Source organism: Myxine glutinosa, chromosome 1 (genome assembly GCF_964187855.1).
Source record: "Myxine glutinosa chromosome 1, kmMyxGlut1.1, whole genome shotgun sequence".
NCBI lineage: Eukaryota > Metazoa > Chordata > Myxini > Myxiniformes > Myxinidae > Myxine > Myxine glutinosa.
In genome coordinates this window covers 443299124-443326121 of record NC_136261.1, presented here as the reverse complement: position 1 = coordinate 443326121, position 26998 = coordinate 443299124, and the positions used below count along the sequence as shown (strand labels likewise).

Sequence of the window (26998 nt, the reverse complement as noted above, 5' to 3'; positions counted from 1 at the left end):
GTGGGATCGTCCACCTTAGCCCCATGTGCTTGCTTGCAATGAGAGGCATGAATCCAACTTTCTATTTTGGGTCCATATTTGTTTCTATTCTTATCAATCTCCTATGGTTTATCAATTCGTTCCAAGATACCGCAACCAAAGGTTTTAACCAAAGCTCTACCAAACTATTTCCAATTTGAACAAAAATGCCAGTGAAACAATGATTCGAAGGATTAACTTCAAGGGGTCAATAAATTTATTCTATAGCCAGATCTAATTTTCCCATCCAATAGTTTGCCTTGCCACATGTCATATTATAACACCTTAATAAACCTTCGAAAAAATGTTTCCCATCTCAACAAATTTCCTTTTTTACAATTAGCCATGTGTAACTTACGTATTTAACTACAATTTCCTCTCAATTTGTTTGGCCTAACTGGCCGCAAAAGTGGCTGCCAGCATGCAGTACCGTTTTTTATCTACCAAGGAAGTGTTCCACACAAGACCTCTACCAAAATGTTGTTTGTAAAAACAAATCTGGGATTTCTGATTACATGGATGCACACTCTCAGGACATTTTCAGGCTGCTGTTAACAATCCACTACGATGACTTAATTCCTTTACCCACAATCAAATAATTAGTACAAATTGAGGATATTATCCCTATCACATTCTTTTATAGATTCATTATGTTGGATCTAATTTTTTCCAATAATTTTCCACTGCTGTAAGGCGGAACAATAGCTCTCATAAGTCTTAGTAATATCGTACTTAATTTGCCCAGCAGAGAATAATTTATTTACTATCCTTTCTCATCTGTTAACCAGTGACTTTGTTTAAACTCCAGAACTGAAAACCCACAATAGTTCAAACCAGCAAAATTTTCTTTACTCTTTTCCCATATCATCTATGCCTAAAACACATCCATACATACAGCACAATTTATATGCTGATAAAATTCAAGTTTATATATATAAAATCCATGAGCAGAGTATTCTGGGAAGTCAGTGTAAGACCTCTCCCAAATTTGGATGATTTTGTACTTCCTCATTTCCTTTTATGAAGCTCATATCCATAAATAGATGTTATTCTCATATACATTCTATCAAAAATGGAATCCCAAAATTACTCACAATTTTACTATTAATTAATGGCTGCTCATAACCCAGCACATCAAATTTTTTATATTCCATTTCCCTTGACAAAAGAGATAATGTTCATAATCAAATTATATTTCTATTTTATTTTACGGATTCTCTGGATATTCAATCCCATCCACATATCCCAATCCCATCCACATATAACTATCCATTTCCAGACAGGCACACTGTCGGTGTCAACAATCTTGTAAGATTGATACACAAAAACACACACACACATGCATTATGCATATTTGTTTGCGTTGGAACCATTATTTACAGATCAGATGGGTGTCAATTTTATTTCAATTTCATAAAATTTGTCAATCAAATTAAAAATGCTTATAGACAAATAAACCAAAAGTCCATTCTTAGAAAACCCTTATGATGTCACATTGAAATTACCCTTTCTGCCTTCACAATAATCTATCCAAATTTTGACTACACACCATTTGCATGTCAGTCGACCATTGACCTATCAATCGTGCGGAACAATAGTCCGAAATTCCCACCTGATCATCATGTGACTCTTGTTACTTGGTTTGCCAACAATTGCAACGCAATTGTTCCAAACTTTGTAAATTTAAAATTGCTGTGCCCAAAATAGAAGATCCAATTTTGGCATTTGATCAATTAATTATTAATTTGTTAACAAGCAAAAAGAAAAATGAATCATTCTTGCTCTGAAAACTTTTCAGACACAAGAATCATTGACAGTTGTTCATGTTTGTCCAGTAATCGAATCTGTTGAGGCCAATCATCATTTGGGATTTGCAGCAATGAAGGCCTAATCATTGTCTGAGGTACCGGTAAGCACTGGTACCCTTGATCTTGGTTTGCCCCATGACCTTGTCTTCCTGTTGACATACGGACATCTTCTTCTCCAATGTCCCATCTTTCCACACTCGAAACACCGGTTTCTGTCGTTGTCTGATCTGTGCGCCTGTGCACTTGTATTGCTGGGCTGCATCTCTACATCCCTGAGTTGCCACTGCAATCTCTTGTTATCTCCTGAAACACGAAAAAATTCTCTGTACCGTCCTTTTTGGGGAGACAACTGGAAATCAGATGGGACAACTGTGACTTTCATTCCTAATTTCGAGGGCAGTTGTGCATTTGTCTCCTCCACTGTATCCTGTATCCTTTTTATTTTAAGTTCTAGTTCCGTTATCCGTTCTTGCTGTTCCCGTTGTCTGGATTCACCATCCCAAAGATGGAATGCAAGCCAGTCTACCGTTAGATTCTGTCTCTTCCTGGCTTTCAATCTTTGTTCCAATCTTTCCAATCGACTTCGCTCAAATGTACCATCTCTTGGAAACTCCTCATCATGTCCCTTTGTCCACAAATACCAATTCTCGACCTGCCTTATAGCTTCGGCACCATAACGGTCGTACATATGATGTGTACAAGTACCTTTTTGTGGAATCTCTGGTTGTCCTTGTGTGTTCTTGCAGGCTCCATTTCCCATTCTGCCTTTTATCAAAGTAGCGTTGGATGTGTTGTAGCTTGTTCCAGGTTCCTCTAAAGCTTCACTCGTACCTCCAGGAAGGATCTCTCCACCTGTTCGCACGGTGATTTCCAGAGAATCTCCCTCAGCTGTGGCTTTTGCACAATCCAATCTCACAGATCAGTATTTGCAGATGAGCCGGAGGGTCAGTATGAAGTGGGTGAATCCTCAGGTGTCCGCTCTGTTTGACGGGGAAATCACACAATGGTAACCGCACATATATATCTGTATATAAACTCACCACCTTGCTCAATTTTCCCAGGTTGTCTCCACATTGATAATATCTCGCAAAGATATCAAAGCTTCTTTCTTGAGACCGCATTTTCATCAATCAAACAATCAATATATTCAATTCAATTTATTCAGTTCAATTTATGCAATTAAATTCAATCAATTAGATTCAATCAATTAACAATTCAATCAATTATTCAATTTCAATTAATTCATCAATATTCATCAATAAATCAAATTAATCATTTTGAATGACTCCTTGCATAAGCCCTTTCCCCAATGATGTCAGGACAGGTCCATCCATTGACTGAGATCGACTCATCGGTCGTCACCTCTGGTTCGTACCTCATGTCAATTGATGAATCACCGTCCTGTCCTAGGGTCATATCTGACATATTTCCCCATTTTGCCTGGTCTCCACAAATTTTCTTTGCAACCACTAAAGGCAACTCATCCTTCATTCGTGAGACAGCCAAAATGGATGGCAGATATTAAAGTTCATTGGAAAAAATATCTCATCATTTTTTTTTTCTTTAATAGTACCCAAAATCTCTTGGCAATTTAAATTTCGTAAAACTCCTGAAATAAGACTGTAAAATTCCTTCAATCATGCTAAATTTTGAAGCTCCATTGCTTGTAACACCCAATTTATCCCATAGGGCTTGAAAGTTCTTTCCCAAGTTCATGCAGCATTCTGCATTTGAACCCTATGATATCATTCATAATAATCATCATGATTTTATAGTCATGGTCCTATCATAATCATCTATTTAAAACGAACATTTCCTTTATCACCACAGCTATGTGGTATAATCAACAATAGAATAAAACTGTACATAGCAACAGGCTACCTCATGGCCACTTAGTATACCTATTGACAATAAGTCATAACAATATCGAATAATCACTGAACAATTCAAAAATCGCTTCCCCTGCTCCAGCCGCAGCATCCGTGATATTTGTTTGCTCATTCACTATTCCCGATTCGTCATCAAGGATCTCCATCATCACACAGCGTACTTAATTCCGCATTCTAATGAGAATTCAACAGGATTTTACGACTCAAAGGAAAAGAACGAGCAGACCTTTTGCAGGATGATCGTTACAAAAATCGTTACATATATTAAAGTATTTATGATGTCGACAAATCATATCTTAATTCTTACAAGATTTTGGTTCTTTGAATAAATCACAGCACCGGGAGAACCAGCTCCAAAAATGGATCTTTGTGTTTATTCAGCACCCTAGTAATTGGTTCTTTGTGTACTAATTACACAGCACCCAGGCCCCGCTCATATGGATCTTTGTGCAGCGCTACACAGCACCTGAGCAAAAGGGGTTTCATCTACATTTTCCCTATCTGGTGTACCATCCGTGATATTTGTCTGCTCATTCACTATTCCTGATTCGTCATCAAGGATCTCCATCATCACACAGCGTACTTAATTCCGCTTTTTAATGAGAATTCAACAGGAATTTACGACTCAAAGGAAAAGAACGAGCAGACCTTTTGCAGGACGATAACTGGAATTAGTCGTGAAAATATATCCAAATACACAAAAATACACACCCACACAAATAAACAACATTTATTCCGTTTAACAGAACAAACATTTCCTCTATCATGACATGCATGTCTTCAAAATTATATGCCCAAGAGAAAAAGTAAAATTAATTAAAACTGCGGGCAGTGATGATCCGGGGACCATACCGCTCCATCCTGATTGGACGAGTGCGTGCTAGAGTCGTTAACAACGACAGTCCAGATCCGATTGTTCAAAATTTCAACTCAATCGATCGAAAAATGAACGCAGGGATGCATTTTAAAGGTGCAGTGGCACTAACTGAGTTGCCACGAATATGGCCACGAAATTGCCAATATGGCCATCACAAAATATTTTCCTTAATCAATTGGCTCATAGCATAACCAATCTGCAAGTATTTCATCCGAAGATGTATCTCTCAGGAATTTTAATTAAATAAGTCATTTATAAATCAACGAGTTAATTTATTAAATGATTAATCAATAAATCAATATTTTCCTTGACAGCCACATCACTTGGTCAGTGTCATGTCCAAATATCAGCTTCCTTACTCAAAAGGTGCCTGAGTTAATGTAATGTAATTACTGTAATAAGATTACTGCAATTACTGTAATGATTACTGTAATTACTGTAATTACCGGAACTGTAATTACTGTAATTACCTCAGGTAATTACTGTAATGTAATTACTGTAATGTAATAAGAAATGTAATTAATTAAATAAGTACGGGTTCCAACAACAAGTTCCAACAAGTTCCAACAGCAAGTTCCAACAGCAAGTTCCAACAACAAGTTCCAACAAGTTCCAACAACAAGTTCCAACAGCAAGTTCCAACAACAAGTTCCAACAACAAGTTCCAACAGCAAGTTCCAACAGCAAGTTCCAACAGCAAGTTCCAACAACAAGTTCCAACAACAAGTTCCAACAACAAGTTCCAACAGCAAGTTCCAACAACAAGTTCCAACAACAAGTTCCAACAACAAGTTCCAACAAGTTCCAACAGCAAGTTCCAACAGCAAGTTCCAACAGCAAGTTCCAACAGCAAGTTCCAACAACAAGTTCCAACAAGTTCCAACAAGTGCCAACAGCAAGTTCCAACAACAAGTTCCAACAACAAGTTCCAACAAGTTCCAACAGCAAGTTCCAACAACAAATGGTCACAAGTCATTATCACATTGCAATGACCTCTAAACATTCCTAAACCAATATCCCATTAAAAAATCCCATTAAAATCCCATATTTTATCACCCTTTGCATTGTTGAAAGCAATTAATTCCATAACTTAATATTACCTCAATTTATATATACTAGGGCGTGCCCGCACGTACGTGCTCGCCCGTACGTGCTTGCAAAAAACATGCGTGCAAACAACAACAACAAAACTTTGAAACCACGTGGCAGTAACGACCACAGAACCACCCTCCTATTTGCATGGAATGGTTTGGTCCATTCGCAAAGCCAAAACGAACGACCACAGAACCACCCTCCTATTTACATGGAATGGTTTGGTCCATTCGCAAAGCCAAAACGAACGACCACAGAACCACCCTCCTATTTGCATGGAATGGTTTGGTCCATTCGCAAAGCCAAAACGAACGACCACAGAACCACCCTCCTATTTGCATGGAATGGTTTGGTCCATTCGCAAAGCCAAAACGAACGACTTGCGAGTACGGTGACCATACCTTGGGACCCACCCGTCCGATTAATTTCAAACCTTGAAAAGGCACATCCTCGGGTCCCCACCAATATACCTGGCAAGTTTCAAGTATATCGGACCGGTAGTTGTTGAGAAACAGCGGTCGCATACAGACAGACCGACACACACACCGAGATTACTGGAATTATAGATAGATAAAATCCGATCTCATTAAAACCTTCAGACAAACCACTAGCATATATTATTCCTAGGACTAAAATCACCAGGACCATTATCAAACATTTATCAAAATATTAGGACCATCATCAAACCAATGAATGACTCAATCCTTTAATGACTCCATCCAAACCCAGACATTTTGAGTTCCGTAACTTTAATACTTCAAATTTTCCATTCCTTCCCTTCCTTATCCTTCGATGTAGGGATGGGTTCTTTTTAGGATCATGTTGCATCGAGCATTATTTTTCAAACAGTGTGACTATTAAGCCCACGCCAAAACCTCTGACATCCCACCATTAACACCTATTTTAAGCGTGCCGAATCAGTAAGCATCACCCCTTCTATGAGCCTCGACCAGAGGGTGGTTGTTACTCACAAACACCATTTCCTGTAATTATCTCTCACTAGGGCATGCCCGTACTATATATATATCTAAAATTATATCCCCCGCCGAGCAAGTCGCTGGCTCCAAGTCGAGTGCTTTGAACAAAAAAAAGAAGTACTCTAAACGGTGGTTTTTTATTCAACCGTGAAGCATGTCTCAAAGGCTTCTTGATGGACCTGGACAAAATTTGATGCAATTTTTTTTCTCAATCGCCATCTTTCATCATAATTCTGGACCGGCATGAGGGTGGGTTGTCTGTCATGAATTTATAGGCATGGCGGGAAAACTGAAAAAAATTATTTATTTAAAACGGGTGTACACGATTGTACACGTGTACGGACGGACCTTACCGAACCGGCAAACAAGTCGCTTCATGCACATCAGTGGTGCGTTTCTTCATGGCGCGTGTCAGAAGAATTACACAGCGCAGGAAAAATACGTATTTACAGAAATCGTTAAAAAAAAACGAATAATCGCTAAAATCGTTGTGGCCGGTGTACCATATTGGAAATATATATATATATAAATATAATTCCGTTTCCCGGTTCCCTGTCGCTCGCCGAGCGCCGATCAAGTCAAGTGCTTCGAACAAGTGCAAAAAAAAAAGTAGTACTTTATCCGTGTGCTGGTGGGTAAACGAGTGTACCGGCCTTACACGTCCTGGAAGCAAGCGGTCGCAAGGTGCACACTTGCTTCGTTTGCTTCCAGGTTACAGTAAGGCCCTTTAATAACCAGCGCAAAAATACGTATTTACAGAAATCATTTAGAAAAAAACGAATAAATTGCTACAGTCGTTTATCGAAATCCCATTCGTGATGGCTCACGCCACCTATATCGCGGCATCGGTGCGCAAAGAAGCCCCAGTCCACCTGCTCCCCCATGTATGTACCCATAACTTCCAAGTTCGTAAATCATATTGGACAAGACAAGACACACTCACCTTTTAAAGAAGACTTGCTTGTACAATTGATCGCAGCGGTGCCTCCAAGATTGTCAGGGAATTTACTGGGGGACTCACAGGACTCCAAAGACCGGACACAGGTTACAAAAGGTCTCGTTTATTAAACTGTATTCACTTCATTCAATTACCAAAATGATACCGCATAATATAATGGATCAGGTTAACTCTTTTCGCTGGTCCTTCTCTCCATCCGACACTCCCGTTCGGTCAGCGCTTCACGTAGCAAGTACTCGTTCATTCCATCGTTCCGTCGGGCAGGGCTTCTGAGGACAAGTGTACTTTACTCAACGTTTGCTCTCGTTATATCGCCAAACTGGACTTAATCTCCTCTCCGCTAATGTCCCGAGGTCATGCATCGCACCGAGTCCTGGCATCAGCTCGCTCCCCTCCTGCTGTGTAAATGGAAATCACAGCAGGGGGGGGGGTGCTCTAGCCTGGGGCCTTGACCAGGTGTTTCAAGAGATTACATTGTTCATACACATAAAATGTATCTGCTTTGTTACCAGGTTAATTAATAAGTTACCAGGGCCAATCAATATGTTACACTGAGTTACACTTCCACAGGGTCCATGGACACGCGTGTCGAAACTGCAAATGCCAACACGTGACATTGGGTACACCTGCACGGAGAGCAGGATCTTCCAGGAAACCATTTTTTGTTCCCCCACAGATGAACCATCTCAGCAAAGATTGGTATTTCCGTCAGCGAAGCGATGGATCTTATATTCTCGTCAACATAAAACATCGGGGTGCTCACCTGGTCAAATAAACAGTATAATACACCGACTACATGTATTTTAACCCAATTTCAATGGTTGCTCGAAGACAGGTTAGCATGTAGAATAATACTAACATCATAAGACTATAAAACAAACAAACCAAAAAATACATATTTTGGGGGCAAACCCATCCCACCCCGGGGCAACCCCTCCTACCCCGGGGCAACCCCTCCCACCCCGAGGCAACCCCTCCCACCCCGGGGCAACCCCTCCCACCCCGAGGCAACCCCTCCCACCCCGGGGCAACTCATCCCACCCCGAGGCAACCCCTCCCACCCCGGGGCAACACCTCCCACCCCGAGGCAACCCCTCCCACCCCGGGGCAACACATCCCACCCCGGGGCAACCCCTCCCACCCTGGGGCAACCCCTCCCACCCCGGGGCAACACCTCCCACCCTGGGGCAACACCTCCCACCCCGGGGCAATACCCCCCACCCCGGGGCAACCCCTCCCACCCTGGGGCAATACCCCCCACCCCGGGGCAACCCCTCCCACCCCGGGGCAACACCTCCCATCCCGGGGCAACACCTCCCACCCCGAGGCAACACCTCCCACCCCGGGGCAACACCTCCCACCCCGGGGCAACCCCTCCCACCCCGTGGCAATACCCCCCACCCCGGGGCAACACCTCCCACCGCGGGAAACCCCTCCCACCCTGGGGCAACCCCTCCCACCCCGGGGCAACACATCCCACCCCGGGGCAACCCCTTCCACCCCGGGGCAACACCTCCCATCCCGGGGCAGCACCTCCCATCCCGGGGCAACACCTCCCACCACGGGGAAACCCCTCCCACCCTGGGGCAACCCCTCCCACCCCGGGGCAACACATCCCACCCCGGGGCAACACCTCCCACCCCGAGGCAACACCTCCCACCCCGGGGCAACACCTCCCACCCCGGGGCAACCCCTCCCACCCCGTGGCAATACCCCCCACCCCGGGGCAACACCTCCCACCGCGGGAAACCCCTCCCACCCTGGGGCAACCCCTCCCACCCCGGGGCAACACATCCCACCCCGGGGCAACCCCTTCCACCCCGGGGCAACACCTCCCATCCCGGGGCAACACCTCCCATCCCGGGGCAACACCTCCCATCCCGGGGCAACACCTCCCACCGCGGGGAAACCCCTCCCACCCTGGGGCAACCCCTCCCACCCCGGGGCAACACCTCCCACCCCGGGGCAACACCTCCTACCCCGAGGCAACCCCTCCCACCCCGGGGCAACTCCTCCCACCCCGAGGCAACCCCTCCCACCCCGGGGCAACACCTCCCACCGCGGGGAAACCCCTCCCACCCTGGGGCAACCCCTCCCACCCCGGGGTAACCCCTCCCACCCCGGGGTAACCCCTCCCACCCCGGGGCAACACCTCCCACCCCGGGGCAACCACTCCCACCCCGAGGCAACCCCGGGGCAACTCCTCCCACCCCGAGGCAACCCCTCCCACCCCGGGGCAACCCCTCTCACCCCGGGGCAACACCTCCCACCGCGGGGAAACCCCTCCCACCCCGAGGCAACCCCTCCCACCCCGGGGCAACCCCTCCCACCCCGGGGCAACACCTCCCACCCCGGGGTAACCCCTCCCACCCCGGGGCAACACCTCCCACCCCGGGGCAACACCTCACACCCCCCACCCCGTAGATCCCCAAAGGAGCAGATTTTTTTTATTGCCCTGAATAAACTCAGGTGCATCATGGGGGATGAAGGTTGTGGTGAAGTTTCATCGAAATCGTTTGTGTAGTTTGAGAAAAAGCAAATTCCTATTTATGTGGTTAAACCTGGATCCACTTGACCCCCGGTAAACCCCTTAGACGGCGAGTTTTTTTTCGTGCCATGAACAAACTTTAGTCACAACAAATATCATTTGTGCCAAATTTGGTCGCAATCCCATCAGCGGTTTCGGAGAAGAAGTTTCAAGTGTTTACAGACGGACGGACGACGCGTCATCGCATAAGCTCACCTGAACTTCGTTCCAGGTGAGATAAATACACGTGTAAAACAATCAACGTCGAGTGCTAAAACCACTTGGTTTCCATGGTGATACGGTGGCCCGCTTCATGGAGACATCTCCGGAATGGGAAAGCAAATGGAGGATGAAAGTAACAGGACAAGCACGATGTCTGAGAGGTATCCGCACTCGCTTTGAGGTGTCTAACCTGGGTTTGAATCCCGACCGAGCTATAAACTGTCATCCCGGTGTTTCACAGGTGCAGAGTGACTCATCAATGTGTGTGTCGACCTGTTAAACAGTGTCATACCTGCAAGATTTTCATTTCCCCTCCCCTCCTGCCTCTTCAACCTCTGACCCCTCTCCCCTCAACCTCTGACCCCTCTCCCCTCAACCTCTGCCGCCCCTCAACCTCTGTCCCCTCCTCATCCTCTCGCCTCACTCACAGATCTCCCTCACAGATTTCCTCCCTCACAGAACTCCTCCCTCACAGATCTCCTCCCTCGTCTCCTCCCTCGTCTTCTCCCCTCCCGATCCACTCCCCTCGAAGTTTTTCTCGTTGAAATAAATAAATAAATAATGTAAGTTGTTCATTGCGAAATAAATAAAGTTGTTAAATCGAAAAGTGAATAAACAAATAAAGTTGTTAAATCGTGAAGTGAATAAACAAATAAAGTTGTTAAATCGTGAAGTGAATAAACAAATAAAGTTGTTAAATCGTGAAGTGAATAAACAAAACAATTGTTGTAATAAAAGATTTTTTGTGATAGAGATTAATGTGTTTGTGTTTTTGTCCGTTTGTCTAACAATGTCCGTGACCCCGTGTCGTGTCCGCAGATGGACGGAGCCCGAGTCTGGACCCAAACTCTGCACATCGATTGATCAAGATCTCCGGGGATCTCAGGACGGCGACTCGAACCTGGACCGAGAATCAGTACCCGGAACATCCTGATCGGTTTGATGTTCATGCACAAGTTGTTTCCCGTGATTGTTTCTCCTCAGGTCGTTATTACTGGGAGGTCAATGTGAGGTCGAGTAGTTGGTGGGGAATCGGGATCTGTTTAAACTCCATGGGGAGAAAAGGGGCAGAGAGCGGGTTGGGAATGAATCCCGAGTCTTGGTGTTTATTTAAATGTGATGACGAATACTCCGCATATCATAACAAACAACGTACCTCCCTGTCCATCCCGGGGTATCATGAACGGTTTGGGTTCTTCTTGGATTGCGAGGCGGGAGAGTTGACGTGTTTCGGGGACTCGCGGGTCCTGCACGTGTTCAGGGGGAACTTCATGGTCCCCGTTAGACCCGCGATTGCGGTTTGGGGTGTTTATGGTGGTTCCGTTCATTTTGTACATTTAGTGAAACAAACTTTCATCACGAACTGATCCGGTTATTTTCGGTCAAATCAATCAAATCATTTACCTGTTCATGACGATGTGATTTACCTGTTCATGACGATGTGATTTACCTGTTCATGACTATGTGATTTACCTGTTCATGACGATGTGATTTACCTGTTCATGACGATGTGATTTACCTGTTCATGACGATGTGATTAGAGATTTATGTTTATATTATAATAAAGTTTATACAATTTAATAAGTTCATTGTTTATCTTATTTGATGTGAAATGAACTTTAACCCGAACTCTTCACTCTCCTCAGATGCAATAGATTCTTCTTCTTCAAAGCGTCATTGAATGGGATGTTTGAGTGAAGAAAGTCCGTCCAGATAGATGAAACCCTTTGTGTTTACCTGGAATAGAGCACCGGCGTTAATCGTGAAGGTGACGGTGGGTTTGGATTGGATCACAGGTGGAATGTGGAGCCCTGGATGGAATTAACAGAACGTTCATCAGGTATCGCGAATCACACCGTTGGAAACATGGCCAGGTGACCTTTTGGGTGTTACTCTCTCTTTTGATCCGATGAAGGGTTCATACCTGACCTGAAACGTCAGGTTCTCATTGTTTCTCACGGAGGTTTTAATCTTTATCTTTGTGGAAATCTCTTCCATCCAATCAAAACACAGAGATAAAATCACCATTTCATCACCAGTGTATTGACGTCACGAAGTTAATTTAGCGTCATCACGTGAATGCAAATTCCAGATAAGGCGTCGCATCATGTACTGTGATTAACAATTCATATTCACCTGGCGGGAGGTAAACCGTGATCATACAGGTGCTACCCTCAGGGCGACATTGCACTCCGGGAGGGACAGGTTGGGGTTCACTCTCGAATTTCTCCAATTGGGGGAAACTCGACCCGACAACTCTTGGTTGTGGGGACTTCGATCTCGCTATACCTGGATATTGAAACAAAGAACAGGTAAACACCTTCATGTTAACATTCACCAATTCACTTCTCTTTTTAATTTTACACGTCGACGCCATTGAATGTTGATATTACAACCTGAATTACGAATCTTCCCAGGTATTACGTTTGTATCGTGAGTGAAAAACCTGCGATACAACATGTACGAAACGTGCTTTGTGATGTCACAATAGGGACCAATGTGCAGTGGAATTGAAAACAAGGTTGTTTCACAGGTAGGATGATCCATCAATGCGCGCCAGGGGGCTCATCACGGTGTTTCACAGGTAGGATGATCCATCGACGTGCGGTATGGGGCTCATCACGGTGTTTCACAGGTAGGATGATCCATCAATGCGCGGTAGGGGGCTCATCACGGTGTTTCACAGGTAGGATGATCCATCGACGTGCGGTATGGGGCTCATCACGGTGTTTCACAGGTAGGATGATCCATCAATGTGCGGTCGGGGGCTCATCATGGTGTTTCACAGGTAGGATGATCCATCAATGCATGGTAGGGGGCTCATCCCGGTGTTTCACAGGTAGGATGATCCATCAATGCGCGATTGGGGCTCATCATGGTGTTTCACAGGTAGGATGATCCATCGATGCACGATATGGGCTCATCACGGTGTTTCACAGGTAGGATGATCCATCAATGCACGGTCGGGGGCTCATCCCGGTGTTTCACAGGTAGGATGATCCATCAATGCGCGATTGGGGCTCATCATGGTGTTTCACAGGTAGGATGATCCATCAATGCACGATATGGGCTCATCACGGTGTTTCACAGGTAGGATGATCCATCAATGCACGATATGGGCTCATCACGGTGTTTCACAGGTAGGATGATCCATCAATGCACGGTCGGGGGCTCATCCCGGTGTTTCACAGGTAGGATGATCCATCAATGCGCGATTGGGGCTCATCATGGTGTTTCACAGGTAGGATGATCCATCAATGCGCGATTGGGGCTCATCCCGGTGTTTCACAGGTAGGGTGATCCATCAATGCACGATATGGGCTCATCACGGTGTTTCACAGGTAGGATGATCCATCAATGCACGGTCGGGGGCTCATCCCGGTGTTTCACAGGTAGGATGATCCATCAATGCGCGATTGGGGCTCATCATGGTGTTTCACAGGTAGGATGATCCATCAATGTGCGGTAGGGGGCTCATCCAGGTGTTTCACAGGTAGGATTATCCATCAATGCGTGGTAGGGGCTCATCATGGTGTTTCACAGGTAGGATGATCGATCAATGTGCGGTAGGGGGCTCATCCCGGTGTTTCACAGGTAGGATGATCCATCAGTGTGCGGTAGGGGGCTCATCCCGGTGTTTCACAGGTAGGATGATCCATCAATGTGCGGTAGGGGCTCATCCTGGGGTTTCACAGGTAGGATGATCCATCAATGTGCGGTCGGGGCTCATCCCGGTGTTTCACAGGTAGGATAATCCACCAATGCGCGTACTGTCCCTCGGATGAACGTGAAACGGGAATCCCGTCTCCCGACATTAGTTGGTGAACGTTAAAGATCCCAAAGTATCCTTCGTGATGAGCAGGTGAGCTATCGCCGGCATCCTGAACAAATTACAGAACAATTCCACCGTAACCTGCACATGTCCCTGCACTCAGTCAATGACGCGACCCCGACACCTTGTGCCGCATTCAAAAGAAGAAGAAGAATCCATGATGAAACACCATACCGGGTTCTGTTCTGAAGCCTCGTCAGTTCAAACACCATTGAACTTACCGCTAGTTTCACTCACAGTGAAATGTACCTGTTGGAATTCTGCACCTATATCTGGTGGTGGATGCTTCTTCATCACCATCAGGTATTGTGGAATACCTGCCACGTGTTTACTGTGTCCAGTAGATATCAGGTGTGGCAGCATGTTTATTCCTCAAGGTGCTGTTCCCACCTGCCAGCTCTTTCACCTTCCACACACCTTTTTAGTACGAGGACCATTTTGATGGACACAAGACACATTGGTCGTTCTTGGTTCTTGTACAAGTTTCCGGCCGCACAAGGAACGACTTTGCTGTCGATCTCTCAAGGTTAGACCACTCACCTTAGTCTGGAAGTGCTGAATTCCTGCCCATGGAGCTCACCAGGTGTTTTGGTTCATGGTCCTGATGTAACAGCTTTCAATACCTCATCATCGTTACCTGAATGTTGGTGGATGTTGTGGGCGGTGCCACGCGTTGTTGTACCTTCCAGTGTGTGTTCATGGAAGTCCAGGTTATCAATGGCACTTTGAGTGAATTTTCCACCTGTAAGGTTTGTGGGAATCAAGAACTCACCTTGTTCCTGGTCTCCTCACTAGTCCGTGACATGGAAGCGATACATCTCTGGCTCTTTGATACCTGATGATATTGATAAAACGGTTCAATATTTAAACTCTTTCTTTACTCCTGGTTTGTTTTAAGGTGTGAAATGCTCGTGGGGATACCTTCTACAGGTGCACAAATACCTTGATCCATATTCAGCACTTTTTCCCGATTTCTCTCACTCAGTTCCAATTTTAAGTCTGACTCATTCATCTCTGGAGTTGCATCATTCACCATCCAGGTCACGTGATTGTAGATGTAGAGGGACACAGGTACACATTCAGGTGCAGAATTACAGCGATGAATAAACAGCGATGGATCATCTTCTGGGTTCTTCTTCTACTCTGTTTCTCACAGGTGTCCTTCACATCATTCCGGAATGATTTCGCAGAATGGTGGAAGATAACGTTCTTTTCAGGCTTAGCACCTGTGGTTGTGGATTCGTCACCGCTTTCCTCTGCACGTTTCTTCAGGCAGGTAACCTTTGATAGAAGATAACCTGTTGACATATCTGATGAACAAATGATAGAAGATTTACCTTTTTGTCGGACTATCATGACCTTTGATCCACGGTCTGCGGAGTATTCTTCATTCCTTTTTGAGAATGGAGCACCTGTATAAAGTGGTATTCACTATACGAGGTACGGACAACCAGCACCTGTATTTGTGGTGAAGTGAACTCAGAAAGATGATTGTGTTCGGATCTTCAGATAAGTTACCATCTTTGTAAGAGGTGAACTACTGCAGAGTATCATCATGTACTGGATCACAAGTGTGTTTCATCTGCAGGTTAGACTTTGTCATATTTGTACACACACAGGACTTGTGGTACCTGAACTCATTATCAATCATGTCACTACAATTGTTACCATATACCTGCATACGGTGCACCATATCATCATCACTGAGTACCTTTTCTTGCTCCCATATCACATTTTGTCGATTATCCTTCGTACTCACCGGTAGTAGTTGATGTTCACCTATGTGATCTCGTTCCTTCACACAAACGAAGCACTGATTTCTATGGTCTATGGATTTGGTACTGGCTGACCCAAGGTGGATCTACACCTGATGGTCTCAGAGTTCGTTTCTGCATTTTTGTCACATGTGTTGGACACATGTGATGATTTCACTTTTTCACAATTTCCACATGTGACATGACACATGTTTCGGATTCGTCACTTCCGCCCTTGTTCTTATTATATACTGTTAGGATTTTTAGTTTCAGGTAATATTGTTGTTAAGATTTCTGTGTGAAATGGAGATGACTTTTGTAAAAGGTAAAAATTTATGTTTGTGAAGGAAAAAGAAAAAAACGCGACAAAGAAACCGGAAGATGAGAGAGGAGGTGATCAGCAGGGAGAGGAGGAGACAGGTGACGTGGAAAATTTTGTGACGTCCCCTAACGAGGCACAGTTCCAGGCGTTAAAAAGATCGGAACTTAGGACTTTGGTCAAATACTGTAACTTGGAGGTCCGAATTAATATGAAGAAGGCAGAGATTCAGACGTTGGTGGTGGAATATTTCGTGGGAATGAGAAAATGGGAAGAGGTAGCATTGGATTGGGTACCAGAGGGAAAAGGAAATATGGAGCTCTGGAAAATGGAGATGCAACTGCAGAGCCAGGAACGATTTAAAGAGTTGGAATGGAAAGCAGAAAGGAACAAGAGGAAAGGAAAGCTGAAAGGGACTTAAAGGAACGGGACATGGAGTATCAAAGGGACTTAAAGGAACGGGACATGGAGTATCAAAGGGACTTAAAGGAACGGGACATGGAGTGTCAAAGGGACTTAAAGGAACGGGACATGGAGTATCAAAGGGACTTAAGGAACGGGACATGGAGTATCAAAGGGACCTAAAAGAACGGGACATGGAGTATCAAAGGGACTTAAAGGAACGGGACATGGAGTATCAAAGGGACTTAAAGGAACGGGACATGGAGTATCAAAGGGACTCAAACGAACGGGACATGGAGTATCAAAGGGACTTAAAGGAACGGGACATGGAGTATCAAAGGGACTTAAAGGAACGGGACATGGAGTATCAAAGGGACTTAAAGGAACGGGACATGGAGTCTCAAAGGGACATAAAGAACGGGACATGGAGTATCAAAGGGACTTAAAGGAACGGGACATGGAGTATCAAAGGGACTTAAAGGAACGGGACATGGAGTATCAAAGGGACTTAAAGGAACGGGACATGGAGTATCAAATGGACTTAAAGGAACGGGACATGGAGTATCAAAGGGACTTAAAGGAACGGGACATGGAGTATCAAAGGGACTTAAAGGAATGGGACATGGAGTATCAAAGGGACTTAAAGGAACGGGACATGGAGTATCAAAGGGACTTAAAGGAACGGGACATGGAGTATCAAATGGACTTAAAGGAACGGGACATGGAGTATCAAAGGGACTTAAAGGAACGGGACATGGAGTATCAAAGGGACTTAAAGGAACGGGACATGGAGTATCAAAGGGACTTAAAGGAACGGGACATGGAGTATCAAAGGGACTTAAAGGAACGGGACATGGAGTATCAAAGGGACTTAAAGGAACGGGACATGGAGTATCAAAGGGACTTAAAAGAACGGGACATGGAGTATCAAAGGGACTTAAAGGAACAGGACATGGAGTATCAAAGGGACTTAAAGGAACGGGACATGGAGTATCAAAGGGACTTAAAGGAACGGGACCTGGAGTATCAAAGGGACTTAAAGGAATGGGACATGGAGTATCAGAAGGAAATTGTACTCAAGGAGGTTGAAATACCTGGAGGACGGAGAGAAATCTTATCCATGCCAGATAGTTCGACAAGTCAGAACTCTTGGGATCTTGGTACACATGTAAGACTGGTTCCACCCTTTATAGTCCTGGCACTGGCATAGAAACCTGTATACATCTCAGAAGGCATAGACTTTGACAGTTGTTTGGAGAATGGGATACCCCGAGCTTCAATAATCTACTAGGTGGAATTCCTGAATTTGTAGCATAAGCTGGAAAATGGCCATTTTCCAAAATGGCCGCCACGGGGCCAGTGCCAAACAAGAAATGCCTATAAGTTTTGATAGGAACATAGTAGATTGATGATTTTGGTGTATATTATGGGGTTTTCAGGTATGCCGAACACAGTGGTGCTGTTAAAAAATATTTTAGACATTGCCTAGTTACCGAAATCCAAGATGGCCACCACCAGAAGTTTGTCAATCAAGAAAACGTGTATAAATTTGAATACAAATGTAGTAGAGTGATGATTTTGGTGTCTATTTTGGGGGTTTCAGATATGCCTGACATAGTGGTGCCATCAATAAACATTTTAGATGTTGACTAGTCATTAAAATCCAAGATGGCCGCTACATGAAGTCCGTCAATCATGAAAATATGTATACCTTTTGATAGAAACGATGATGGATTACGATTTTAGTGTCTATTGTGTAGGTTTATAGTATTTCATACCTAATAATATTGGCTTTCGGGAAACTAGAGCCTGTCATTTTCTGTTTTAAGAAAGGGCATTTTCTATTTCATCAATTCTCAAACTGTTAATTTCACTTCAGCCTTGCAATTCAAAATGTATTAACATGTAAGATATAGAACATAAAGTACAAATTTCATTTCAGAATAGTACCAAATTCTGGTATTTTAACCGTTTTTCTGCTTTGAAATGGAAAATGACATTCCCTAGGTAACAGTAACATTTAGATCTTAGCTAGTTTTGGACAAAAAAATTTAATAACAAGAATGAAAGTAAAAAAAACATTGCAGAATTATATTACACAGCACAGATGGTATGATCGCCAGTCATGGTATGAATATGATTTCGAGCACAGAGAGTGGTAAGATATTGTTGCGGATATGGGGTTTGGCCTCCATCCATATCCGCTTGTAAATATTCCCCTATTTCCCCAATACTCCCCAACTATCCCCAATCCCCCATTCCCTAGTCCCATTGTCTGTAAACAACACTCAGTAGAGCCGACCTTCCCCTTTTTCCCCCCTTAAATGTCGTGCCCAGGTCCACCGCATCTCACGTAGACAACTATAGGACATCTTGCTAGTTATTCTTAGTCTCTGTCAGTTAAGGACTCGTTTCCATTAATTCTGACACTTCGTTGCACCAGAATGTGATTGTATGGCACCAGTAGTGAGTTTAGGACCTCCCCATACCTCCTCCCATCTTCCTCATGAAACTACAACAACAACAACAACTACAACCACAGCGGGGGCGGCGCGGCAGCGGCGCGGGGAGTGCGCGTCCTCACTCCGGCTCGGTTAGCCGCCATTGCCCATGTGCTCCAGGTTACCTCCAGGTTACGGGGTTACCACGAAGGGGCTGACTGTCAGCTCCTCGTCAAGGGCGGAGCCCCGGTAACCCCCCCGCACCCAATCGAAGCGGCGGACCGATTCCGTCTGGGGCGGAGCCAACGAGCCGAGGGCGTGGCACTCCCCGCTGCGCATGTGCAGGAAGACGGGGGTGACGTCAGATGCGCCCTGAGCTTGGAGAGAGAGGAAGCCACCCCCCCCCGAGCGCTGCAATACCTTCCGCCTCTCTGGACCGGACCGGGTCGATTCTGCCCCTGAGCCAAGGTGCACCTTGTGCTATCGCCTGCCTGCCCTTCATTGCCATCCATCCCCGTGTGAGTCAGTCTTGTCCCGTCTATCTGTGGTCTGTCTGGGGATAGATAAGACCGTGTCTAAGTGCCCATCTTGCTGTGCTTTACCTCTGTCCGTGTAATCTACCCGTTTCTGCATACCCAATATTATATCCTCCTCCGGAGGTCTTGAGAACTGTACCCTTGGTGTCGTATCATTCATCCCAGCCGTTGTGTCCTTTTCCTCAATTGATTTAGCATAGCGCGACTTAGTCAACGTTCGAGTATAATCGGGTAACCTGTGCAGGCGCGGTCATACCAAACCGCTCGGTAAACTAACATCTAAAACCGCGTCTGTAACAATATGATAATCCAATTAATTATCATGTCCCATCCCGACACTGTTTAAACAGCCATGATTTAATGTACTGTCTTATCAGCATTACTCAAGGTGTCACTGGCTGACTCCTTATTTTGACACACTGATTCTTGTTGCTTGTGACAAAAGATCACACAATTTTGCCCTGCCTTTTTCTTGGGCACCGCTTTGTGTCGCACTTTCCCATGCATTTACAGATGACAAGCTTCTCGTGGGGTCGTCGTTTGAGACATTTTGCAGGCAAGAGAATATCATTTATCAATCACCCAGCCATAGTTTGTTGGATCTGGAGATGAGTGGAAGTCATCGAGAAGGCACAGGGCAATACGCACAACAAAAAAGCTCTCTGTATATGGCCGCGAATGACACTTGATGTAGGGGGTCGGGATTGTAGGGGCTTTGGCGTCATAGCTCGGATATGGCACTCCACTCGAAGCTGGTCGAAGGTCAGAGATTCTGACTTGGACTTTGCACCAGCCCACACATGAACGAGGTACTCCTCAGCTTTCGTCACATCCTCTTCCGTTAACTGATTTCACTGAGCAAAATCGGCCAGAAACGTCTGTGGCTCATATGACAGAGATGCGTGTTTTGTGCCCATCTTGCTTTGCGTATCATCGCCAGTGAGGACATGAGCCTTCACTATGACTCTGCACAGTCCCACTCCCAACTTATCTGCAAGAACATGAAGTAGTAGATGACGCCTGCGCTTACCAGAGCCAAACTCTTCCCACAACTCTTGAAGACCCCTCTCGCAATTGAGGGATAAAGCGAAGTAAACGCACTATTGTGTCTGTGTCATTGGAGGTCACAAGCAGCCGACTACTCCCACGATCCACCTCCCATGCACAGTGAAGAACGAGGCGATCATCAGCTTCCTCCAAATGACATGTCAACGCTTCGATAGATTCTGAGGTTTCGGCAGATGGTGGTGCTGAGGTCCTCCCTGCATGCAGCAACTGTGCTGGCGCAACTTCCTCATGTCTAATGCATCCACTGAGTATAACGGTCAGCTTGATGAGCTCAGGCATTGATGCCAGCCGGCGGGTTAGCTGCTGCAGCTTGGTTTGAATTATATTGCCATAATAATCTGTGAGAATTCTCTTAACATCTCGATTATAAACCTCCACACTGTCATTAAGGTTCATCATCATCTCTCTTATTTCTGTCATTGTAAATCCATACCCAGCCTGAATGAGTGGACCTAGACGTGATATGACCTCAATGAATACATCAGTCTTAAGGCTAGTTTTGGGTTCACATGTACATTCTATCTGCTTTGACTTTGACACATATTGTTTGAAATAAGACATGACAATATAAATCTGCGGCATATACATCTTCAGGACTGCCTAAGTCTGCACATCTGACATACACGTCATCTTTATGATAGTGTATTGCATCCAAAAACTTCTGTGAACTTTTGACCTTACAGAGAGAGTCTGACCTTTTCCCACACCTGTTTCCCCTTTTGTTTGGCCCAGACCCTATCACATGCACATATGACACAGTCTATATAATTTGAGTCAACAGCAGTGCTGGGTCCAGGACGAGGTATGGTGGAGCTCCGTGTGGATGGCTTGTGAGCAGTCAAGTCAGATGGTACTTCAGGTACCTCATCTGCAGCAGGTTCTTCAGAAATGGTTGGAAGGTTTCGTACATCAGTGTATTTCTTATAGCAAGAATATGTATTGTGATATTTGAATTCAAAATCAGGTCCAAGAATTTTCAACTGTTTGCTAACATCATCTTTCACTTCCCTATATCACGGACACATTTTCTACCTGCCCCCCCCCCCCCACCATGGAGGGGTTCTGTTTTCTTGCCTTTCTTCTGGCAAATGATACATCTTTCAGGGTGAAGAGGAGCGGGAACAGGCGTTGAAATAAGGAGGTTAAGTCCTTCTGGTGTGGTGCTGTCTGCCATGTTTCAAACCTTTCAGAATTGAATCACCTGAAAAAGAATGAGAGAAAATTAGGAGAGGATATCAATGAGAAACAAATTTGGTGTTTATTATGGGGTTTTCATCTAAAATGTTTATTGGCAGCACCATTGTGTCAGGCCCACCTGAAAACCTCATAATAGACACCAAAATCATTCATCTACTGGGTTTCTGTCGAAAGTTAGATGAGTTTTCATGATTGATGGACTTCAGGTGGCAGCCATTTTGGATTTCGGTAACTTGGCAATGTCTAAAATGTTTTTTGATGGCACCACTGTGTCGGGCATACATGAAAACAACAAAATAGACACTAAAATCATCAATCTACTACATTTGAATTGAAATGTATTCACGTTTTCTTGATTGACGGAATTCGGGTGGCGACCATCTTGGATTTCGGTAACTAGGCAACGTCTAAAATATTTTTTGACACCACTACTGTGTTGGGCATACCTGAAAACCCCATAATATACACCAAAATCATCAATATACTACGTTCCTATCAAAACTTATAGGCATTTATTGTTTGGCACTCGCCCTGTGGCGGCCATTTTGGAAAATGGCAATTTTTCAGCTTGTGCTACAAATTCAGGAATTCCACCTAGTAGATTATTGTAGCTAGGGGTATCCCATACTCAAATCAACGGTCAAAGTCTATGCCTTCTAAGATGTATACGGGTTTCTATGCCAGGGCCTGGACTATTAATGAAAAGTATGTAGGCAAGTTCTTTTTACACTTTGTAAAGGTGGCTCAGATGTTAAAATGGCCTAAAGAGTCTTGGACTATGTTAGTACAAAGTGTTCTGGTGGGTAAAGCTCAATATATCTATTCGGCTTTACCGATTGACCAATGTGCAGATTATGAGAAAGTTAAGAAATCCATTCTCAAAGCCTATGAATTGGTCCCTGAACCTTACCGATAAAAATTGAGGAATGCCAGGAAGCGGAAGAATGAGACCCATGTGGAGTTTGCCAGAGAGAAGGAAACTATGTTTGATGGGTGGTGTGACTCGAAAGAGATTGGGGAAGACTAAACCGTTTACGACAATTGATTTTGGTGGAGGAATTTAAACAGTGTGTCCACGTGGGCATTAAAGTGCATCTGGATGACAAAAAGTACCTGAGTTGTATGAGGCCGCAACAGTGGCAGATGACTATGCCTTGACACACAGGATGGGGTTTCACGAACCTAACTTCCTGCCTAGAGGTAGCCATGGGAGTTACATTAAATCAGATTTGGCTTCCCTGGCAAGGAATGCCCAGAAACACGACTGGCACATCCTGCACAACACCACAACGATAGTGGCGTCTCCAAGCAGACTCAAGTCCCGCCATCCCTACAACAGGGCGGCACAAGAGATGCTCAGTTCTATCCCTGAGAAACTGTCTAGAAGCGCATGGCTGGCGGCATCTTGGAAGCAGGTGTGGGAAACGGCCGGGCCCACCCGCATCCACCGCTACATCAGGGACCCAGGAGGTGGCGTCGTAGGAGAAGACCGACCACGCCTGCAATGGACCTCGCTGAACCGTCTACGTACGGGGGTCGGCCGCTTCAAATCATCGCTGAAGATGTGGGGCCTCAAATTTTAGTGATCAAAAGTCTGACCGTCCAAAGCAGACATACCTTCCAGGGAGCCCGAGGCAGACCAAGGGATTTTCCTGCGGGCCTATTTGCGCTTTTTGCAAGAAACCTGGGCATTTGATGTCCCAATGTTACGCCCTGAAAATGAGAAATCAGGATCGGAGTCAGACTACTGCAACCCCGAATGCGTTGGCCAATGCGATAAATCGTCCTTGGAGGACAGTGAATTGTGAAGGTCCCCGTGCCAAACTTACTGCATCAGAGAACGACCTTATCCAAGAGGGTTACAAGCCTTTCATTTCCAAGCCTTTCATTTCCAAGGGGTTTGTGTTACTGGATGGGGACTTAACCAACTGGAGACATGTTTGGGTATTGAGGGACCAATCTTTGATGTTTGAGGGCATTTTTCCATTTTTTGAAAAAACTGCAACTGGGGTTAGTGTCTTCTTCTTCTTCTAACAACATGATCAGAAATCGATAATTGATAATCGGAAACTAAAAAAAAATTCAGGTGTAACCTCAAGCCCAATACATTAAAAAACATTTTTTTTATATTTTGTATACAGAATCGAGGCTCGTGAAAGAGCTAACATTTATGACACAAAAAAAATCAAACAGACAAACAAAATATATAAAAAGAGGGAGCGGTAGACAAGATGGGGAGAGAAGGGGAAGCACACAAACACAACATTTGATAGCAGGGACATCGGGAGATGTGTGGGAGGGAGAGGGCTTGGGGGGAGGAGGCGTGGGAAGGGGGGGGGGGTGTGGGAGAAGTGTAAAACACAAGGACACCAAGGATTTCCAGGAATGAAGTTGGTATTTCAAAAAAATGGATTTGGGATGAAATTAGCGGATATAACACAATTCTGGATATAACACAAACAATAACCATTTTTATTGATTTACTCACCTTTAGTTCAGCATGAGCAATCACCACAGCAACAACATCGTGGTCCCGATGATGTCCACCCATGCACATCAAGCACATCAAGCTCCCATCTTCCTTGCAGTAGACTTGGTTTGGCTTTCCATGTTCTGTACATCTTAGTTCCTCAATCTTCACTCCAGGATCCACCAGTTTGTGCCCTTTCTGTTGATGAGGTTTCAGGTGTTTCTCACAGCAGAGGATCTCACAAGGTACACACCTCTTGGCTGCCTCTCCATTACAAACCTCACAACGACTCTCGGTGCCGCCAGTGCTTCCCTTTTTCACATTCACAATATTATCCACTAAGTGGGCAATGGTCACATTCTTCTTGAGATTTGGTTTTTGTGGAAAAACCTCACGGCAATTTGGACAATCACAACCTGTGTCTTCTTCCTTGCTCTCCCAGTGTCTCTATGCACACAGGACAAAACGAGTGGCCGCATGCCAAACCAACAGGCTCCTCATAGACCGCAAGGCACACTGAGCAGGTGAGTGCATCCAAATTATCTCCCATATCAGAGGAAGAAGAACCCATCTCCTTGGGGTCAGAGAAGAGTGTGAAGCAGGGTTGAATTAAAACCTGCAAATGGAGATTGAAAAGAAGAAAAACTTAAGCTATTGAAACTGTAACTATAATCACATAAATAAATACAGCACATACCTCCGCATACCTCGTTAGAACGCATACCTCCACCAGGCTGAACAGTTTATACGTTTTGTATCCCACTGATAGGCTCGATCTGTCTCCGGACCTTCACCAAAATGTAATCGGCTTGTTGTTGTCACCTGCCCAACTCGTCCACCACGTTTAGTCCGAAACTTTTTGAAATATCGTGCTATATATCGTTTTTGGCCCTCTGTCTCAATGGTGAAGAATTACTTTGAAGAATTCTTATATCTAGATCCAGATCTTCTCCATAATTTGAAAATCTGATCAACTTGTTCTTGTCAGACAACGAACCTGTCCACCAAATGTCGTTTGAGATTTCCTCCTCATAGACAGACTGACAGACAAGGGGTGAAATCATATCCTCCGTCCACCTCAAGTGATGTAGGTAACAATTACGTGAGGAATAATGATTATTCAGGGTATTGGAATAAGTGTGTGTGTTTGTCTGTGTAAGTTAAACAGTTAAAAGGAAGGATTATGTGATTGAAAAGGTTTGAGATCACTGATGTAGATAGAATGTGGTGGTTGCCATGTTTGATTTTCAACATGAAATACTTACTTTTGATGGGAAGAGAGAAACAATTTCCACACCAAAATCTAAGCATTCCAATTGTACAAAACAGAGGGATTGTGGGTAACAGTTGAAATGCTGGCAGTAAATAAATTTCGATGAAGATTATTGTCAAATGGAGTAATGAAGATTCAGGTTCAGTGAGAAATGCAGTTTTTTTGTGTACATAGCCGAGGCTCGTGGGAGATCGGGAGCTCGTACTAGTACAATGAACGGATCAGAAAGTGACAGGACCAAAGGAGAGAGGGGGGAAACACCAACAGCAGAGAGAGGGGGGAAACACCAACAGCAGAGAGAGGGGGGAAACACCACCAACAGAGAGAGGGGGGAAACACCAACAGCAGAGAGAGGGGGGAAACACCAACAGCAGAGAGAGGGGGGAAACACCAACAGCAGAGAGAGGGGGGAAACACCAACAGCAGAGAGAGGGGGGAAACACCAACAGCAGAGAGAGGTGGGAAACACCAATAGCAGAGCCAAAGTAGTTGAAGGACTAAGGGTTATTGAGGGTCTAATGGCGGTCTTGAGGGTCTTAAGGGTCTTGAGGGGTTCATTTGTCCAAAAAGTCTTCAGGATCTAAAGTTAAAGCTTTACGAGGTTTCGGGTTTACCTATGAAGTGTCTAAAGACAAGGGTTTGGTAAGGTCTATGAGGTCTAAACGGCTGAAGGGGTCTGAGGGTTTGAAGGGTCGAAAGGAAAAGGTCTGTAATGGTTTTAAAGGTCTAAGGGATTTAAAAGGTGCAAATATCTCAAAGGTACGTCCCAATATTAGGTAATTAACGCTACACCACACGTTAACACTTGAGTAACAACATGGCAGCTATTATTAAGTTCGCCGAACTCTAGTATTCTCCAGCTCTGGGTTAACGAAATGTTTTTCTATATAAGATGGAGGTTCATGGAAGAGTAAAACCTGGTGTTGGCTAAACGGTTAAGGTGGCTGGCTTAACATTGCAAAGTTCTGTGTTCAGGCCCCCATCATGCAAGTGGGTTCAATCTTGGATCTCTATTTCATAATTGAGTGAAAGTTTGTTTTGGGGCCAAATGGGGTCAATCTTGGATCTGTATTTCATAATTGGGTGAAATATGTTTGTGGAGCCAAGTGGGGTCAATCTTGGATCTGCATTACATAATTGAGTGAAATGTGTTTTTGGGGCCAATTTGGGTCAATTTTGGATCTGTATTACACAATTGAGTAAAATATGTTTTTGGGGCCAAGTGGGGTCAATCTTGGATCAGTATTACATAACTGTGCAAATTACGCTGTAAAAAAAAACTGTTTTGAAAAAACATTTTCCTGAACATTTTCTTTCATGGAAAAAATATTTCCATGA

The 26998-nt window shown here is 44.7% G+C and overlaps 2 protein-coding genes across 13 annotated transcripts in view; both read left to right on the top strand.

The window, feature by feature from the left end:
• Positions 1-11955, top strand: part of LOC137418593 (E3 ubiquitin/ISG15 ligase TRIM25-like) — an 85256-nt gene extending 73301 nt beyond the window's left edge. For 11 of the 12 annotated variants that reach the window (XM_078770802.1, XM_078770810.1, XM_078770806.1 and 8 more), the window contains one exon: positions 11188-11946. In XM_078770802.1, the coding sequence (XP_078626928.1) occupies positions 11188-11735 (548 nt within the window). In that variant the 3' untranslated portion in view covers positions 11736-11946. Of the gene's footprint in view, positions 1-11187 lie in introns of all 12 variants that reach the window. The other variant, XM_078770803.1, reaches the window with a different exon arrangement.
• LOC137418230 (E3 ubiquitin/ISG15 ligase TRIM25-like) overlaps positions 2689-26998 on the top strand; it is a 1962167-nt gene continuing 1937857 nt past the window's right edge. The window contains exon 1 of the mRNA XM_078770760.1: positions 2689-2832. The gene's annotated coding sequence lies outside the window, so the exon portion shown is untranslated. The remainder of the gene's footprint in view (positions 2833-26998) is intronic.